The sequence below is a fragment of the Eptesicus fuscus genome, chromosome 16 (genome assembly GCF_027574615.1).
Source record: "Eptesicus fuscus isolate TK198812 chromosome 16, DD_ASM_mEF_20220401, whole genome shotgun sequence".
NCBI lineage: Eukaryota > Metazoa > Chordata > Mammalia > Chiroptera > Vespertilionidae > Eptesicus > Eptesicus fuscus.
This window is the reverse complement of record NC_072488.1, coordinates 59,384,136-59,404,286: the sequence shown is the minus strand read 5'-3', so window position 1 is coordinate 59,404,286 and position 20,151 is coordinate 59,384,136. Positions and strand designations below refer to the sequence as shown.

General features: G+C 48.2%; 1 protein-coding gene across 2 annotated transcripts in view; it reads right to left on the bottom strand.

Moving 5' to 3' along the window:
* The window catches only part of CNNM4 (cyclin and CBS domain divalent metal cation transport mediator 4), a 35,041-nt gene extending 17,860 nt beyond the window's left edge, over window positions 1-17,181 (bottom strand). For both annotated transcript variants that reach the window (XM_028132645.2, XM_008156498.3), the window contains exon 1: window positions 15,703-17,181. In XM_028132645.2, the coding sequence (XP_027988446.1) occupies window positions 15,703-17,104 (1,402 nt within the window). In that variant the 5' untranslated portion in view covers window positions 17,105-17,181. The remainder of the gene's footprint in view (window positions 1-15,702) is intronic.
* Between the last annotated feature and the right edge of the window lie 2,970 nt (window positions 17,182-20,151).

The following is a 20,151-nucleotide window of genomic DNA, read 5'->3' as shown; positions in this document are numbered from 1 at the left end:
CCAGTGTGGTTGATCATTGTTCTGTGCACCAAAACGTCAGGGCACATACCCAGGTTGCTGGCTCGATTCCAGATTGGGGTGCATGCCAGAGGCAACTGATCAATGTTTCTCTCTCCTCCTCTCCCTTTCTCTCTCTCTAAAAGATAAAAAACATATTTTTTAAAAATTATGGTTCTTTCATCTTTACCTCTTCAAAAATGTGTTTATTTCATAATACATGTATTAGAAAATAGTACATGTATATAACTATTGAGTGAACGAAGGTACAAATTTTAAAAATGTCTTTAACAAAGTGTATGATCACAAAAGCCTGGAGAGTTCCCTTCACAACAGCCCTGTAAAAAATGGCCAGACCTTAGCTGTCTCTTTTCCCAGTAGACACTTGAGTGTCTCCCTCAGGGCGCACCTCCCCCCAACTACAGAGCAGTTGGGGTGAACAAGGGGTGAGCATATTGTGGTGAGCAGAGCTCAGGTGCTGCCCGAGTGCCACAAGTATGATTGACCCCACTCTTCACAGGAGGAAACTGAGGCCCAGGGAAGTCCTGTCCAGGACCAACCAAGGAGGGGTGAGCAAGCTGGGATTCAGAAATGGAACTTCTCTAAACAGCTTTCTTTTAACCAGAATGCCCAGAGCATAAAGCTGTTGACAGATGGATATCAGGAGACCCTAAGGCTGGTCTCTCACCCCAGGACAAGTCTTCATGACTCAGATTTTTCACTTAGCCAGTAGTCTCTGGCTTTTTTAACCTTTTATTATGGAAAATATCAAGCATATAGAAAAGGGAGGAAATAATATAATTATACCCTCAGGGCCCTTCCCCTAACTTCAACTAACTCCCCTGGCCAGTCTGGTTTCCTCTTTCCTCCCACCCATTCCACTGGCTTATTTTGAAGCAAATCCCAGATTTTATCTGTGAACATCTAACAATTTTACAAGCATTTTATAGTAAGTAAAGACTCATAAAAAGCAAAACCACAACACTATTACCACATACAGAAATTCCTTAAGAGCAATAACATCAACAGTGCTTTTTGTTGTTGATGTGAGGCAGACACATAGATTGCTTGCCTCCTATGTGCACCCCAATGGGGCATGGGTTAGATTCCAGACATGCCCTTGACTGAAATCTAACCCACAACCCTTCTGTGGATAGGGCCAACACTCTAACCATTCATTGAGAAACATGGTCCAGGGCTCAATAGTGTTTTAATTTCCCCAATTTTATGATTTTTTTTCTTATACTGGTAATAAAAGTAGAATGAAGGAAATTAAAATCACTTGTAATTCGGCCTTCCAAAGATAACTACCGTTAACTGAGTATTTTCTTCGTTCTTAAAAATTAATAAACTATTACAATATATATTCACCATAAATGGGATCATCATATATATCGTTTTGTACCCCACTTTTTAAATACTTTACATTCTTTGTCTTTTCCCATGCCATAAAAATATTTAAAAAAAAATAATGGCTTCGCCCCACCGGTGTGGCTCGGCAGTTGAATGTCAACCTATGAACCTGGAGATCATGGTTCGATTCCTGGTCAGGGCACATGCCTGGGTTGCAGGCTTGACCCCCAGTAGGGGGTGTATAGAAGGCAGCCAACCAATGATTCTCTCTCAACATTGATGTTTCTGTCTCGCTCTCACTCTCCCTTCCTCTCTAAAAATCAATAAAGAATATATTTTTTAAAAAGAGTAGAAGCAACGAGAGAGAGAATTCCTTTGTTTAGGGAATCATGCGTTCCCAAATTTTCGTGTGTTTGCAGTGGCCATGCCCATTCCGGCCAATGACCGCTGTTACCAGGTGTGGTTGACAGACAGGCATTGCAAGGACCATGCCTATAATGTCCGGCCTTCCCTTTGCTCCTTTCCTATTTATACTAATAAAAGGGTAATATGCTAATTAGACCGGGTCGACCGGACATCTTCTGGACGTCCAACTTCCTTCCAGACAGTTAGAGGGTGACCAGGCTGTCAGGGGGCCACTTAGGGGGCAACCAGGCCGGCAGGGGACCGGGCTTAAACTGGCAGTCGGACATCCCCCGAGGGGTCCCGGATTGGAGAGGGTGCAGGCTGGGCTGAGAGACACCCCACCACCACCCCCCACCCCCGTGCACGAATTTCATGCACTGGGCCTCTAGTTGTTAATAACTAGCTAATCACAACAGTATCAATCTCAGATATTTTAAAAGCATTAGTAAAATTCAACATCTTTTCATTATAAAAACTCTTAGCAAACTAGGAAAAGAAGGAAACTTGGTTGATCTCATAAAGAAAATCTACCAAAAAAAAAAAAAAATCACAGCAAAATGACAAATTCTGAAAGTTTTCCCTTGAGACATAGAATGAAACAATGATGCCCACTGTCACCAGTTCAACATGACCCTAGATGTCTTAGCCAGTGAATAAGACAAGAACTAGATATAAAGTATATGAAGTTTAGTAATAATTAAATAAAATTGCCATTATTCACAGACAACATAATTACGTGTATAGAAAATCTAAAAAAAAAAACCTATTAGAATTAATGATTGAATTTAGCAAGGCCAATGGAGCAAAGGTCACTATACAAAAATTAACTATTACTTCTCTATACTTGTGTGGTACAATAAAGAATATCTTTAGTCTCTGACCCTAGTTCCTGGCACAGAAGCAAAAGCCTTTGGAATTTCCTGAGTAACTGTAGAAACTTTGTTATGCGAATGACACCAGTCTAGGTAGGCCCCCAGATGGGGCTGGTCACCAGTAAAACCAAGCTAGGAACTTTCAGCTGCCCTACTTCCAGGGAAGGGAGATGGACATGGAGATTACGGTCAATCAATAACTTAATCAATTATGCCTAGGTAATGAAATCCTGATAAAGACTCTGGACCCCAAAGCTCAGTGGAGCTTCTCAGGTGGTAAACACATGGACGTACCTTGATGTACCAGGAGGGCGACATATCCTGACTCCAGGGGCAGATGACAGTAAAGCTCTGCCTTAGACCAAGCATGTCAAACTTGGGCCCACGGCTGCATGCTGCCCACAACGAATATTTTTGCGGGCCAGCCAATATAACGGTATGTAAGAAACGTTTTAATAAAAATGTCATAACTTAATTTTTACAATATCCTGTTATACATAATTATTAATAACGAACTACAACATTCGCTAATGACTGATTACTATAATCGTGCTGCATTCATTTCCCTTATGTGCTTTACACGCAGGCACACCATTTCTCTCCATTAATACTAGCAGCGAATATTTTATTTATTTATTTTTATTTAAAATATATTTTATTGATTTTTCACAGAGAGGAAGAGAGAGGGATAGAGAGTAGAAACATCGATGAGAGAGAAACATCGATCAGCTGCCTCCTGTACGCACACCCCCCACCGGGGTTGTGCCTGCAACCAAGGTACATGCCCTTGACCGGAATCGAACCCGGGACCCTACAGTCCGCAGGTCGACGCTCTATCCACTGAGCCAAACCGGTTTCGGCAAGCAGCGAATATTTTAGCAGAAGATGGCCACGTCATTAGACTTGGACTGACTTGTTTGGTGTGCGCAACAGGAAGTATTTTGCTTTCAGAGAACAAGAAAAATAGGTTTATTTGCGTTACGCTTACTAATTTGTGCAGTTATTCAGTGTCTGGTAAGTTAATATTCAAGAAAAATATTAATTTTTATTAAAATGTTCTATTATTTTATGTTAACGATTACTCATTTATTCCAGCCCTTTGGATTCAGCATGTCTCTATTGAAATAAACCTACGTTTCTATGAAAAGTGAAGCTTTTGTTTTTATGCGGCCCACATAAACTTCAACCTTGCTTATTTTGGCTCATGTTAGCCTTTGAGTTTGACATGCTTGTTCTAGACTATTCCAGCCCTCATCCCATATTTATCTTTTAAAATAAAACTAATCATAAGTGTGCCACTTTCCTGAGTCATTGTGAGTCATTCAAGAGAATTATTGAATCTGAGGGGAGTCATGGGAGCCCCCAAATTTATACATTTGGTCAAAAGTACACAGTGGGGGAGGGCCAGGGGTCCAATGCTAACAACCTGAGGTGGTTAGCGTCAGAACTGAACTGGAGCCTACGCCGGTTGGAACAATCTCAATAAACATGTGGAAAAATATAAATTTAAAGGCACTTAAAATCACCAAATACCTAGGAATAAATCTTACGAAAAGACATGTAAAACTTCTACACAGAAAATGATAAAACACTGAAGGAAATTAAGAAGACATAAATACATGGAGGGGTAACTATGCTTGTGGATCAGAAGATTATTATAAAGATAAAAGTTGACCTCTAGATTCAATGCAATTCCATAAAATTCCCAGAAAAAAATCTAAGAATAGTCAAAACCATCTTGAAGAACAGAGAACAGAGTACTTGACATCACCAGAGAGCAAGACTTTTTAGAATCTCAAACAGGATATCAAAAGCACTAACCATAATGGATGATAAGGATGGGAAAATGTGCTCATCATTAGTCACTAGGAAAATCAAAATGAAAATCACAATGAGATAGCACCTAGCTGACTTATTAAAATAAGATAACTAGCCCTGGTGTGCCTCAATGGTCAGGATGTCAGCCCATGCACCAAAAGGTCGCTCATTTGATTCCCGATCAAGGGCACGTACCTGGGCTGTGGGTTTGCGGTCAGGGAGCATGTGGAGGCAACCAATCACACATTGATGTTTCTCCCTCTCTCCCTCCCTCCTGCTCTTGCTCTTTAAAGCAGTGAAGAAAATATCCTCAGGTGAGGAGCCACAATACCAGAGCTGTGGAGACCAGATAGGAGTCCTCTGGAACACTCTGTCACCTACCCCTACACTAGGCCCTAGTAATTCTACTCCTGGAGGTATCGCCAATGGAAATGCCCACATAGAGTCACCAGAGGACACACACAAGAGTGTTCTCAGTGGCATGATTTGTAATAGCCCCAAGCTGGAAACATCCAAACACCCACCGACAGTACCACCGAGGTGTTTCTATCATGGAACACTAGTCAGCAACCAGAAAACACTGAACGGCCCTGCACAAGGCACCATGAAGCACATAAGCTCTATAGCGGGTAGCGCAGCCAGACACTAAAGAGCACACCCTACATGATTCACTTATGAAAGTTAATTAAATATTAACTCAGGATGATTCGGGGACAAGGGCAGTGTCTGGGAAGGGACATGGGGATTCCTAGGGCGTTGATACTGGTCTGCTTCCTGAGCTCAGTGGTAATTACATAAGGGTGTTCCTCTGTGAAAAACTATCAAGTTGTACACTTATGATTTATGTACTTTGCTTCAATGAAAAGTTCACTGCAAAACAAACCTAGGTGTGGTTGCCAGAGGTGGGAGGCGGGCGGGGGCAAAACGGTGCAGGGGGTCAAAAGGTACAGACTTCCACCTATAAGATAGATAATGCTGGGATCTAATGTACAGCATGGTGACTGTAGTTAATAATACTGGATTGTATATTTGAAAGTTGCTAAGAGAGTAATCTTAAAAGTTCTCATCACAAGAAAAAAACTGTGTAACTACATGAGGTGATGGATGTTAACCAGACTTATCGTGATGACCATTTCACAATATATACAAATATGGAATCATTATTTTGTACACCTGAAATTAATACAATGCTATATGTAAATTATATCTCTATTTTAAAAATCCAGAACTAACAGTAAATCTCCCAACCTGACGTTATTGGAGAATCTGAATCTTCTGGTCTCTTTCATTTTATCTACAACCTCACTGAGAAGTGACACAGAACAGTGATTAAGAGCTTGACTCTGGCCCTAGCTGGTTTGGCTCAGTGGATAGAACGTCGGCCTGCAGAATGAAGGATTCTGGGTTCGATTCCAGTCAAGGGCACACGCTGGGTTGCAGGCTCAATCCCCAGCAGGGGGCATGCAGGAGGCAGCCTATCAATGATTCTCTCTCATCAATGATGTTTCTATCTCTCTCTCTCTCTCCCTTCCTCTCTGAAATCAATAATTTACATATATATATATATATATATATATATATATATATATATATTTTAAAGAGCTTGACTCTGGAGGGGAGCAGTCTGTAGTTGCACTTAGTTGTTGCCTGACTGGGGAGATTCTTGGCTTCTCCGAGCCTCAGTCCCTCTTCCCCCCCCTCCCCAGCACTTGGAGGACGAGTTAAGTATTCAATAAAGGTTAACCATTAATGAGGACATCTTCCTTCCTTATTATGCTCCCTGCTCTACCCTCTTCCAGAGCTCTGGGGCTGGGCCTCTGGAGGAGTCTGTTCCCTTGGCTCCCCTCTTATCTCTGCTGTTTTTCTATCATTCCCTCTTCCCTCCCTCACTGGGATACCAGGAAGGGATCAGGTCACTGGGAATGCTGACCCAAACAGAGGTGCAATGGGTCCATGTGCAGGCCCTTTCCTGCCACCTCCCGAGCAGCCATCTGTAGATTCTACTCCTATCCTTACAACACAAATATGTTGGCAATCAAGACGGCAAATTTAACTTTTTCCAATTTGCAGGAAACAAATTATTAAGGAAATGAGGAGAAATGCCTCAGTTTTAAGTTTCTCTTCCATACATTTTTTTCTTAAGTTCTGGGTTCTGTTACCCTTAGTATGCACACGAGGGTCGGGATAAGATGGTATTGAAATTAGCATGTAATTATATGCTGGAGTGGAGTGGGCTGTTTTGACCTCAGTGCACTCAGAATTCCAAGAAAGGCACCACGCCCAGACAGCGGGGCAGCCTGCCACCTGAGCCAGTGTGCGACTACCGTGGCCCAAGTCGGTGTCAACGCCAACTGGGGCACCTTTGGACAGTAATAACAGTGATTTTTAAAATAGCAAACATTTATTGCATGATGACTGGTTCCAGGCACTGAGCTAAGGGCTCCCTGTGCCTTACTTCACTTAGCCCTCACCACAGCCCTCCGAGCTGGGCATCATCATTAATGTGGATGACCAAACCACCAGAGAGAGATGTTTCTGAGACCAAGAGTCGGTCACTATTTTGAGCCTTTCATAAAATAAACATCCCTGCATAAGCATTTGCTCACTTTTTAAACCACTCTTAGGCAAGTTTGATGAGACACAGATATAAGTTTAAAGCAGGACTCCAAATGACTCTGCTTGTGTACAAGCATGTACACACGTGTGTGTGTGTGTGTGTGTAGAGAGAGAGAGAGAGAGAGAGAAAGAGACTGCCTAGAGGGGGTAAATATGTGTATGAGTCTGCCTGTCTGTGTGTTATGTGTTTAAACATGCCAATGAGGGGAGGGAGAGTGTATGTGTGTGAGACTGCTTTTGTGTGTAGAGGGGCTGAGTGTGCGGGTAAGCCTGTCTCTGTGGGGTGGGGGAGTGTGTGTGGGAGTGAGCCTATCTTTTTTTTTAATTTATCTTTATTGTTGAAAGTATTACAGATGACCCCTTTTATTCCCCATTGGCCCCTTCCCCAGGAATGAGCCTATCTGTGTGTTGGGAGGGTGAGTGTGTATATGTGTTTAGTGAGTGTGTGTGGAAGTGAGCCTATCTGGGGGTGGGGATGACTGTATGTGTGTGGTGCTGAGTGTGTATGTGTGTGTAGTGAGTGTGTGTGGTGAGTGAGCCTGTCAGGGGGAGGAATGAATGTGTGTAGGGGGGTGAGTGTGTGTGGAAGTGGGCGTGTCTCTGTGTAAGGGGCTGAGTGTGTGTGGGAAATGAGCCGGTCTTTATGTGACGGATGTGTATCTGTGTGAGACTGTCTTTGTGTGTGTTCGTATGTGTAGGGGGTTGTGTGTTTACATCGTGTGTGTGGTGGAGTGAGCCTGCCTGGTGGGGAGGGGGAGAGAACCTCTTTCCATCCCAGGCTCCAGGCTACCTGCTGGCCAGAGACCACGCATTCCATAGAGCCCAGCAAGCCTGCCCAGGTCCAGTGAGAGGGCCCTGCTGCTGGAAGAGACTGTGCCCTCCAGACAATGCTTAGCAACACCAGGTTTAACACCTCCCCCGGCAACAGTTCCCCACCGCCCTCTGGGCTTGTCACCACAGCACTGCCCGGCCTTAGCCTGTAGAAATCTTCCCAGATGCTCCTCCCCAGAATCCCAGAGATAATAAAGAATTTCACTGCTTAGCAGAAGAGAAATCTAAAGATCCAATCTAAATAGTGTTCCAAAAATTATAGGTAGACCATGATTTTAATGAAAATACATATGGGCATCAGTGGGGAGGAAATGGGGGGAGGGCATCTGTAATACTTTCAACAATAAAGATAAATTAAAAAAAAAAAAAAGAAAATACAGCCCTAACCGGTTTGGCTCAGTGGATAGAGCATCGGCCTGCGGACTGAAAGGTCCTGAGTTCGATTCCAGTCAAGAGCATGTACCTTGGTTGCGGGCACATCCCCAGTAGGAGGTGTGCAGGAGGCAGCTGATTGATGTTTCTAACTCTCTATCTCTCTCCCTTCAAAAATATTTTTTTAAAATATAATAAAAAGAAAATACATATGGGCAGTTAATGGGAGAGCATGGCTATAAAAATGAAAATGATTTTCATCTTGCTGTTTGTCACAAGATTTTAAACTTTAAAAAAAAGACCTTGCCTAGCCTGGCATGGCTCAGTGGCTGAGCACTGACCTATGAACCAGGAGATCATAGTTCGATTCCCAGTCAGGGCACATTGCCCGGGTTATGGGCTCGATCCCCAGTGTGGGGCATGCAGGAGACAGCCGATCAATGATTCTCTCTGATCATTGATGTTTTTTTCTCTCTCTCCCTCTCCTTTCCTTTCTGAAGTCAATAAAAACATATATTTTTTTAAAAAAACCTTAATCTAAATTTCTAATAAAAGTGATTACAATAAGTTAAAATATTAAAAGTTCTTTCTAGCCCTATTGGTTTGGCTCAGTGGATAGACCGTCAGCCTGCGGACTGAAGGGTCTCAGGTTTGATTCCCATCAAGGACACATACCTAGGTTGCAAACTCAATCCCTGGCCCTGGTCTGGGAGCACGTGGGAGGCAACCAATTGATGTGTCTCTCTCACATCGATGTTTCTCTCTGTCTCTCCCTCTCCCTCCACTCTCTCTAAAAATCAATGGAAAAATACCCTCGGGTAAGTATTAACAAAATAATTTTTTTAAATGTTACAGTTGATTTAAAAAATAAAGCTGCTACAAAGCCGTTTTTAAAAAATAAAAAATACAAGTAGTTCTAGGTCACAATCATGTAGATTGTTTTGTACATTTCTGTGTTTTCTAAAGTTCTAACAATGAGCTACATTTTTAAAATAATAACCACTAGTAAAAAGAAAGTCACATAATAATCAGAACAGGAATAGATGAAGGAGTCCAGACTCTGGCCTATGAAATGAGCAGGAGTCCCTTACGTAGCCGCCAAGCCTCTGACAGCAGGATGTCTCAGCACACTCAGGTGTGATGCCAGGGGTAACCTGAGGTACAGGAATGGCTCAGAGGAGAGGACAGGGCTGGATCAAATGGCAGCAACAGCGCCAGAAAGCTGCTCCCCATCCCTTAGCTGAGGACCGTGTTGGGCAACTGGGGGAAATTCCGTAATGCTCACATCCTCCTGGCAAGTTCTACTGAGAAGTTCAAAAAAATCCCTAAGACAAAAGGGAGGCTTCGAGAGAGAGCCAGCTTAGGACAAGAGAGGTGCCCAGGCCTCCCCACAGGCTGGGCTGAACGAACCAAGTGACTGTGCCCAAATCAATCATCCTGACAGTGACCAAAGGGCCTGGTCCAGCCTCCCCATCTAGGCACACTCTCCTCTCCCTGGCTGTGCGGCCGTTTAGGAGAGTATCTGCTAAGCACTTCTCTGTCCCTGACCTCAAGGAGATGAGACCAAAGGCAAGTTGAGGTGCCTTTCCTTCCTTCGGATGTCCTTGCTGTCCATTCCCCCAGCTCCTGTGTGACAGCACTAACTGGGAGGAAAGAGTGGAGAGAGAAGGCTCAAGGTGGCCTGACCTCGAACTTCTAGAAAGGGCTGAGAAGCAGTCACAATAGATAAAAGCAGTTCATACTATGTTGGCCTGATAAGCTCATTTCTCATCCTGTGGTCTAGTTCACGATCCAGCTGCAATGAAGATCCAGCTACAATGTCACCTCCTCTGGAATGTATTCCCAGACTTCCCCAGACAAGCACCAGTCCCTCCTCTATTTCTCCTGTGGTTTTGTGTTGCTGTTCTCACATCTATTTTCAAGGTTAAACGTCTGTTCAGTACCTCCCGTCCTGACGAGAGGAGTCCAGGAAAACTCTGGAGCTGCACTTTCTAATGAAAAATAGAAGACTTTGAAAAGGAAACGTCGGTATGATCTCAGTATGATCGAAGCTCTTATTAGGGCCTAGATGTAAGGCAGTGCCATCCAGGACACAACTACTTTAGCACAGAACTGCAAACAGAAGACTGGGCCCTAACTGGTTTGGCTCAGTGGATAGAGTGTCGGACTGTGGACTCAAGGGTCCCAGGTTCGATTCCGGTCAAGGGCATGTACCTTGGTTGTGGGCACATTCCCAGTAGGGAGTGTGCAGGAGGCTGCTGATTGATGTTTCTCTCTCATCGATGTTTCTGGCTCTCTATCCCTCTCCCTTCCTCTCTGTAAAAAATCAATAAAATATATTTAAAAAAAAACAAAACAAAACAAAACAACACAGAAGACTGGGAAACAGCTCCCAGTCCTGACTCCTCCGCAGAAGCTGCCCACAGACTTCACGGTGCTGGCGAGGGCAAGCGGTGCCAAGTTCCCTGCCTGCAAGCACCACACTAAAAAAAAGGAGAGGAGGAGCCTGGCCTGTGTGTTGTCAGCTGCCCGGGCCGGCACCTCTGCCCTAGCAGGCAGCTCCTGTCACTCTCTCAGATACACTTGCCCCCAGGCAGCTTCTGGAGATCAAATCACCGGCCCAATTCAGACAGTTTCCAGGTGAAGCTGAGATCAGGTGCACAGCTGCCTTGTGGCTGCCCTCTCCAAGCACTCTGTGACTCACTGTCTGTCCCACTGTCTGTGCTGGGCCCTCACCCTCGGCCCTCATCTGACCTTTGTAGGAGGCTCCCCAAACCATGCCTGCTTGGCTCTTTTTCATCTCTCCCAGAAGCCACTTTAGCCAAGCTTCTGCCTTCTCCACACATTCTGCCTGCTCTTGGCTGATTTCAGACCTCCTCAGCTGGTCCTCGCCTCACTGCCAGGCCCCACAGGGCACTTTCCCCTGCACGCCTGCAATGGGCTACACCCTCGTGCTGCTCGGTAGGGCCCAGGAACAGCAGTGTAGGCATCAGCTGAGAGCTTGTCAGACATGCAGCCTCTCAGACACACCCAGACCCACTGAGCTCAAATCTGCATTTTAACAAAACACCCAGGCAGTCTCAGCCCACGGTCAAGTGTGAGAAGCTCTGGTGTGCAGGTGGCTGGGCACAGAGATATCCAATAAAGGGTCACACCATTATTATTTTCTGCTACACCCTTCCCCCCACCCTTCCCAAATTGGCTCTGCTCTCCACCCCGCCCCGCCCCGCCCCCCATACTATATGGCAACACTATCCAACTGAACCCCAAGCAGAAACCTCAGCTGTTCAAAACATCTGCCATCTCGGATGAGTCCTATTGTTTGGACTTCAGAAGCACCTGGCAGGCCTGGCCTTCCTTCCTTGGCCCCACTGTACCTACCTGAGCTAACCGTTTACATGTCTGTTTCCCTGGTAATTGGGGGAGGAGGGGTGTAAGATATTGAAGGTGTGGTAGATGGTGGGAACCAAAAGTGAATGTAAAATTACACAGTGTTTTTCTTGACTTTATAAAGTTGCTTCAGGAATAAAAGTAAGTAGATGGGGGCAATGTGATGTGGCATACATGGAAATATGGGAGGAGTTTTGATGAAAATATTTCTAGTTTTCCCTCCAATATATAACCCACGAAATCACTAAGAGGAGCCTGATAGATCTAAGGTCACATCATGGGTCAGTGACCGGGCTGGATGAAGTTTAAACGCAGCTCTTTACAGGGGGCTGGAAGGTTATAAATTGGGTGGGGAAAGATAGGATGACTAAAGCAGAGCTAAGTGCCTAGGAGGGGCAGGAGTGTCACAGAGGGAGGGGCACAGTGGAAAGCTGGAAGGCAGCTCCAGTGTGGGGCTTGCGCTCCTGACCTCTGGACCTCCTTGTGGGGAGTTCATTCATACTTTCCATCAGAGCCTTCGAGCATTTGTGGGCAGGAAAAATGCAGCCGGGCCAGGAATAGCCCAGGGAGCTTTTGTTCTAAGATTTCCAGCTACAGACAAACTCAACCACAACACCCGTACTGCAAACAGTTCTAGGTGAGGTTTTAGTGGAAGGGCCAAAGTTCAAAGCGTGCCAGCCGTTCTCAGTGCCCTGACAACTCTCACCAACTAGAGGGTCTTACTCCTGAGGTCCCGAGGCACCTAGCACTGTGTCTGGCACACGTATGGGCTCAATAAAGATCTAATGATAACCGCCTTGATTTGAGAGGCAGAAGCAGCTAGAAGCCCCTTGCCTTGTCTAGGGGAAGCCCAGATCCCATGCCTGTCTCTCAGTGTGCAGGAGCATATTCATGATTCATTAATATTAATGCGTGAAGCTATGTAAATTCCTGATGGTCAAAGACCACTTACAGAGAAACTGAGGCATGGGGAAGAGGAACCATGTGTCACACTCAAGATCTCAGGCTCTGCTTCTCAGTCCCTGACCCAACCCATGAATACACATGCATTGCAGGAGACCCTCCGGTCTTTCTTGGTGCAGCTGGGAAAGTCGAGCACCCATTTTTCTTTATCCCTTGTCAGCCCCTCAAAATCCTAACACTACTGAAATGGAATAACTCTCTCTCTCAATCCTGACAAGTCCTTCATTCATTCAATGGCTTTTTATTGAGGTCTGCTCTGTGCCAAGAACCATCCCAGGGGCTAGGGACACATCAGCGAGCAAAACAGAGCACGCTGTCCTTTGGAACTTTATTATAATGAGAGGAGACGACAATAAACAACACGGTAAATTCATAAGCTACATGGCTGTTAGAAAGTCATATGTGCTATAAAAAAAAAAGAAGGAAAGAAAGTCATATGTGCTATGAGAAAAAGAAAATTAAGCACAGGATGGGGAGATCAGGAAGCAGGAAGGCTGCACCGAGAAGGTGAAGCTGAAGCAGACATAAGTGAGGGGAGAGAGTGAGGCATCCAGGGAAGAACATTCCAGCGGAGGAACAGTTAGGGCAAAGGCCCAGGGTGGGGGCGTCATGGTGTGTTCCAGGAACAGCAGGAATGCCAGTAGGGCTTGCCAGTCAGTCATCCATTCATTTGTTTGTTCATTCGTTCGTTCATTCATTCATTCATTGTGTAACAAGCATTTACTGCTCCTGTCTTTGCCAGGCACTGAGTGGTGAGAACACTAATAGGGCAGAATCCCTACCCTCAAGAAGCTTATAATGCTGGGAGCAAGAAGGAGTCAAAATTAACTTCGAAGACTCAGCTAGAGCTCAGGGCCCTACCCAACTAGGAGGTGCTAACGGCCCACTGAAGCACAGGCACCCCCGCTCACTTGTTTTTCTTAGCTAAAAAAGAAACCTTCCAAACACCAAATATGTAAAGGAAATCTCTTAGGTTGCAGGTGCATACTAATGTTTGCCATGTCCTAGATGGCCTCCCACTGAAAAGGTAGATGTTAGATGGAAAGATCTGGAAAAGGCCATGCTGGGAGGAGGAGGGAGGAATAGCATGGCAGTGAGTTAAGACTAGAAACGGGGAGGTGATAGTGTGAAGCCCAAGTATGTTCATTGGGGTGACCATCCTGTCACACCACATCGTCAGGACTTGGTGCTGCACCGGGCAGACTGCGCCTGCTTTTCCATGGAACTATCAATCCCCTTCTGTAGGAGGAGAGACAGCATCTGAAGAGATCTGCTCAATAGAGCTCAGGCCTGACAGATGTGAAGTGGCCTTTTAATTTATTTTTTATTTTTTACAAGAGTCCAAAGATGGCCCTGCCAAGGTTCACGAAGCTCCCACCCTGTGAGAGCTTAGCTCTACTGATCTACTGCTCATCCGTTCTGGCTGCAACAATCTGACTGACTGTTGGGTGGGCCACCAGCAACAGTCCCAAAGACCAGGAGTAAGCCTCCATAGCGAGTTCTCACCAGGCTCCTGATAAGGACACAGAAGTCCTCAGAGCCCAGGGTCTGCAGGGTGGGTGTAGAGGGGTGTGTGCCCTGAGCTTTGAGGCTGATGTGTAAACCCTCCAAGTGCCTCTGCCCCAGGTTTGGGTACCTGGAAGAAACAGGTTCCAGGGTCTGCACCCCAAAGCTGCAGGGAGGCGGTGCCATCATTACCAGCCACCCCTGTCCCTCTGGTCCCTCTGCAGTCTCCACTGGGGCTTACATTACTCCAGTCCCGCTTAGCTCTGCTGCTGAGATGCAGTCTGTCAAACTGGAAAAGACTGGGTACCAGCCCCCCCACCCTAGCAGTGACTGGAGCATCTTTCAGACCAAACTTGGCCAGGCCAGTTCCTCGCTCCCCTGCACTCTGTTCCAGAAATGAACCGACAAGGGTCTGGGGCTTGCTCAGAAGTTGCTCCTGGCCCTAGGTGGCCTGGGAAGCTTAGCCAGCAGGAGCCCTATCTATGGGAAACCAGCAAAGTCCTGGGTTTAGGATGAGCTCCTCCCCCCTCCATTCCTTCACAAAGAGCTTCCCTTTCTGCCTCCTCATTCCCTGTGGCCTAGGAGGGTTTTACTCCATAATTGGCTTGTTTACCACCACTGAGGGCTTGGACTGGCAGAGGTGGGAGGAAAGTTTGCTGGAAGAAGGAAAGTTTGCTGAGCTTTGAGGCTGATGTGTTCCCTCCAAGTGCCTCTCTGACAACCTGAGAACAGGTCAAGAACCCATGTGAGGAAGAAAAACACAGGGGACGCAAGGCCAGCTGAAGATTCCAGCAGACCACAGGAGGGAAGCTGATGTTTGATGCCAGGGGAAGGGAGAACAATAACCAAAACTTAACCTGCTTGCTTCTGCTGAAGAGTCGAAAGCATTACTTGGCACTGTTCGGAGCTCCCAACCGACTTCTGTGGGCTAGGAGCTCCAGTGATGTCATTCCCCTGCTCACAAACCGTCCATAGCTCCCAGCTCCTGGCAAACTCACCATCCTGACCTCCGGGCTCTTCCCCAGGCCCCCAATACCTCAGCCTGCTGGCCACTCATCAGCGGAGCCTGTATCCTCCCTGAACAGGACCACCTGCTGGGCCACAAGGACATCCTTTTCCCCCCACTTGGGTTCTCTGCTCCTAGGGGTTCTCTCTACCTCAGGTACCAAGTCTCTCCACCTTTTAAGGCTCTCCTCATACACTCCCTCCTTTGTGAAGGTTTTCCCAGTTCCCCAGCCCCTTCCTCACCCCACCCCAATCAGGCTTGCATGCTCTCGACCTAATCCCTGTGCCCTGGTACTGGCGTCCTTAAGGCAACTGCCTCCATCTGTCGTGCTTCGAGAGCTCCCTGAGGTCTTGCTCCATCCTCCAAATGAGCAAGAGTCTTACTCAGCTTAGATTCAGCTGAAGCAAAACACAGGACCTGGCAGACAGCAGATGCTTAACTGTTTTTGCTGCCCCAAATACCATTCGTCCCAGAGACCTAGAAAGTGATAGGGGCAAAGGGACAGAGTCCCACAAAAGGAACAGACCAGAGAGGTGTGACCAAAGTTAGCTGGGAGAGCGGCTCAGGCCTTACCTTTCTTGAACTCCTCCAGCATGGCATCCAGCTTGGTGTCATGGAAGACAAAGTGCACAGGGTGATTGTAGAAGCGGGTGATGGTCTTGAGGGGGGTGCAGTCATCGGGGTCCACGAAGGCCAAGTCTTTGACATAGAGAATATCTACAATATTGGACTGCTCATCTTCAAACACAGGGATGCGGGTATAGCCACTCTCCATGATCTCGGACATCGTGTTGAAGTCCAGGATGGCATCGTTGCGGATCATGAAGCAGTCATGGAGCTGGGTCATGATGTCCTCCACGGTTTTGGTCCGTAGTTCCAGGGCCCCCTGGATCATATTTAGTTCCTCTTTCACGAGGTCATTATAGGGCTCTGTCACCTTCAACATCTCCATCAGTTTCTCGCGATTGTAAACGGTATGAATCTCCTGGCCCAGAAAAAAGTCTAGGAGCTTGCTGATGGGGAAACTGAGGGGGAAAGTGAGTAGCATAAAGAATTTGGTAAGAACGATCGTGTTGGCACCCACAGCCAGTCCGTGTCGGGAGCACAGGGCCTGAGGTAAAATCTCTCCAAAGATGACAATGCCGATCGTGGAGGAGGCCACAGCCATGAGTCCGGACCCGATGAGGTTGTCCAGAAGGATAGTGAGAGAGGTGTTGACCAGCACATTTCCCAGGAGTAGCGAGCAGAGCAGGTAGTTGCCTTTGCGACGGATAGGCTCGATCTTGCGAGCATAGCGCCTCTCCTTCTCGGTGCCACAGTTCTGGACGATGCGCAGTTCCATGGGGTCCAGGGCCATCAACCCCAGATTGAGGCCAGAGAAGATGCCCGATAGCACTAACAGCACCAAAATGATAAGTATGTGCAGCCAGAGGGGCAGAAACCTCCCCACCTCCTCCACCATGAGGAGCAGCGAGTCCTTATCCGTCCACCTCTGCCAGGGCCCGTCCACGCTGGCCCTGGTGCACAGCGCGTACAGCTTCATGTTCTCGCTCCTCCGGAGGAACTTGGTGAACACCACCAGCATCCCGGACGTGTCCCCGCGGCTCACGTTGACCAGCTGCTGGACGACCAGGTCCTTGGTGAGCTCGGGGCAGAGGGTGGAGTTGTGGAGGGCCTCGGAGTTGTCCACCTCCGTGAAGGAGATCAGGTTGCTGGAGATGGAGCCCAGCCTGTGGCCATACAGCCTCAGGTTCACCGTGCTATCCTCGGACACAAAGATGATGCCATCCGGGTTCATCCCACACGGTTTGTCGCAGGTCGCCAGTCGCATGCCAAGGATCGTGCTCCGCTGGGGGTCTCCCTGGCCCCGGACCCCCCGCGCCCACAGCAGCACCGGCAGCACCAGCGCCACCAGGAGGAGGCGCCCTCGGGCCGGCCCGCCGCCCGGGAGCCCTCCCCCGCCCGCCGGCGCCATGTTGCTCCGGCTCGGCCGCCGCCGCACCCCGTGCCCCGCCGCGCGGCCCGCTCGCGCTGCCGCTCCTGCCGCTTCGCCGTCGCCGAGCCAACTGCCCGGGCCGCCGGCCTGACGTCAGGCCAGCGCCCCGCCCGCTCCGCCCCGCCGGCCCACGCCTCTCATTTGCATGGGAGTCCCCGCCCCCCGGAGCGCGCCTCCGCGCCCACGCTTAAGAAATCCGGCGCTCGAGTTGGAGCGGAGCCGGAGCGCGGGAGCCGCGCGCGGGCCACGCCCCGCTCTCCGCCCCGCCCCTCACGCCCTTCTGACGTCCCTCGGGCCCCGCCCATCTCCCTTCCTCCCACCTCCCCCTCCGCCCCTACGTCCGAGCCGCACCCGCGCGGGCCCCCCGGTCTCCTCGGCTCCTACCTGCTCTCTTGGCAGCACCTTCTTACTCCGCGGCCCGGCGGGGCTTGGCGTCTGCCCGGTCCTCCTCCCCTGCCCCCACCCCTTCCCCAGAACTCTGCAGCTCTTGGCGGAGGTCTTCTCTGCGGAACCGCACCGCGCTGTGCTCTGCCGAGAAAAAGAAAAGGGGAACCAGAGCAGTCAGCCTCTTGCAAACTGTTCTGGCCTCCGCACTCCAGGGGATTTGCTGACCTTCCCCTAAGGTCAGCAGTCGTTTCCCCCAGCCCCAGCTCGAGGCTTCCTTCGGTCTGTGGCTGCCCTGGTGGAGGGGAAGTCGGGAAGTAAGGCTATAGAATGTACCTGCAGATAGAAGGGCCCGTCTGGCCTGGGCTTATTTCACGTCATTTCCATTTATAACACAAGTATGGAGCATCTACTATGTGCCAGGCACTCGTTCTAGGCTCTGACAACATAGCATGAATAAGCCAAAGTCCCTGCCCACTGGAGTTTACAGTTAGAGTAGAAAACAAGCAATAAACAAGTAATCATATATATAACATTCTTACCTAAGGGGTGATGTCATTATTTCCGTATTACACATGAAGAGCTTGAGTCTAGGCACAAATTTGGGTCATTCCAAACCATCATCTGAACAGCAGACTTGTGTAACTTTGGTAAGGCAAGCTGATGTCTCAGCCCACTTTCTACATCTGTGAACTGAGGGTTAAATGATAATGCAGGACCACTCCACTGAGGGTGGGAACACCTGGCCTCGGCACCCAACACGGCAGGACATCTCCGTGAAGGCTCTTTGGCTGTGTAGTTGTTGTTGTTGCCTGTCCTTCCGGAACCAAACCCCTAACCCCAAATTGGGGTGGTGACTGGCCAGCTGGGGCAGCTGCATGTGGCAACTGGAGCTGAGAGGCGGGCACCAGGCCTAGCCTAGCCCTAAATGACTGCTTCCTGGACAGCCCTGCCTTGGTAGCAGCCGACAACTATGATCTGAGCACTCAAGGAGTATGGGGAAGAGAGTGGCTTCTGCCCCATGAGGGAGAAGGAGACAAACATTCTTATAATAATTGCAGAGGTGCACTGAAGGGAGCATGGGGTGCCAATTTGCCCACTGGGTCTCAGAGCAAGGTTTTTTTTGCAGCCCTGGAGACACAGAATTCACTTTCCTCTGTGCCTGCACAAACCTTTGTGTTTATTTTTGTTTTAGTATACTATTTGCCAAAAAAAGCAACAATCAATACCAGCCTGAAAGAGTCTAAACAATCATACAGGCTATGAGAGGTGTGATAGTGGAGTCCTGATTCAATTCATCGGTGTTATCAGGGGCAGAGTGTGTGCGTACCGGCCAGCGTGAAGCAGTCCCATGCACCTTGGTGCCTCACTTTATATTCCACGGTGAGTGTCAGGTTTTCAGGGAACAGGAGCCTCAGGATGGGCACTGGCCAACAGAGGATAAAAGCAGAAAGCAGGACCTTTGTCCCACTGTTCCTTCCATCTCCCCTGACCAGGAGGAGCCACCTGCATGGGCTTCCCTCAGAGCAAGCCCAGCTCTCCGGGAGGCTACCGCCCACCCCACCTCATCTCTTCCCAGCTGGCTTTAGGACTAGTGCTGTCCCCTGGCACTTTCCCATTCTATTATGGACCGATGGGCTATTTTTATTTTGCTCTTTTCAGACTGTCTGTACTCAGAGACTCGGTACATATGCATTGAGTCCAGTGACAGAAGCCAACAAAGGAAAGGAAACTATAAGCTTTTGAGATAATTGAGTGGTGAGGATCTGGTAGGAAAAATCAGTCTTTGCTAAAGTTCATTTAAATACACCCATAGCCCTAGCTGGTTTGTCTCAGTGGATAGAGCATCGGCCTGCGGATCAAAGGTCCCAGGTTTCATTCCAGTCAAGGGCACATACTTGATTGCAGGCTCCTCCCCTGCCCCCCGCCCCCCCCCCCCCCCCCCGCCCTGGTTGGAGCTCCTGCAGGAGGCAACCAATGGAGGTGTTACTCTCACATCAATGTTTCTTTCTGTCTTTCCCTCTGTTTTCTACTCTCCTGAAAATCAATGGAAAAACATCCTCGGGTGAGGATTTAAAAAAAAATAAATGCACCCATGCACGATTATATCCATATCTGAGATTAAAGAATAGGGCAGAACCAATGAAGCAAAGAAATGAGATTTCTCTTTGCCCTCCCAGCACCTTTGATCTAGCTGAGGACAGGAGACTCCCTTGGTAAAAGAGAAATGCAGTGTGAAGCGGTGAGTGTCACAGCAGGTACTGGAGGCCCAGACTGGAGTTCAAATGCATTTACTGACGGTCTGTGTTCCTGGTTAGGTCATTTAACCTTCCACACCCGCAGAGTTGAAAAATCTCCCCACGGAATGGAGATGGAGATCTACTAACAGGAAGAGTCCGGACGCCTGGAAGCATGTGTGGCTCCTGTGAACCAGGCTGTGGAAGAGGCAGAATGTAACCAGCACATGAGAAGCCTCACTCCTCTGGAGGCAGACCTGATTCTCTGCCTCCAGGTGGAAGCCCTCACCCATCTGAGTTGCCGCCATTTGCAAGTAAGAAGTTTGGGGGTCTCTCTTAGAGGGGTTCTGATACCTGACCCCTGAGCGTCTCCAGGCACTCTATTCGGGAGACCTTGGATCTGAC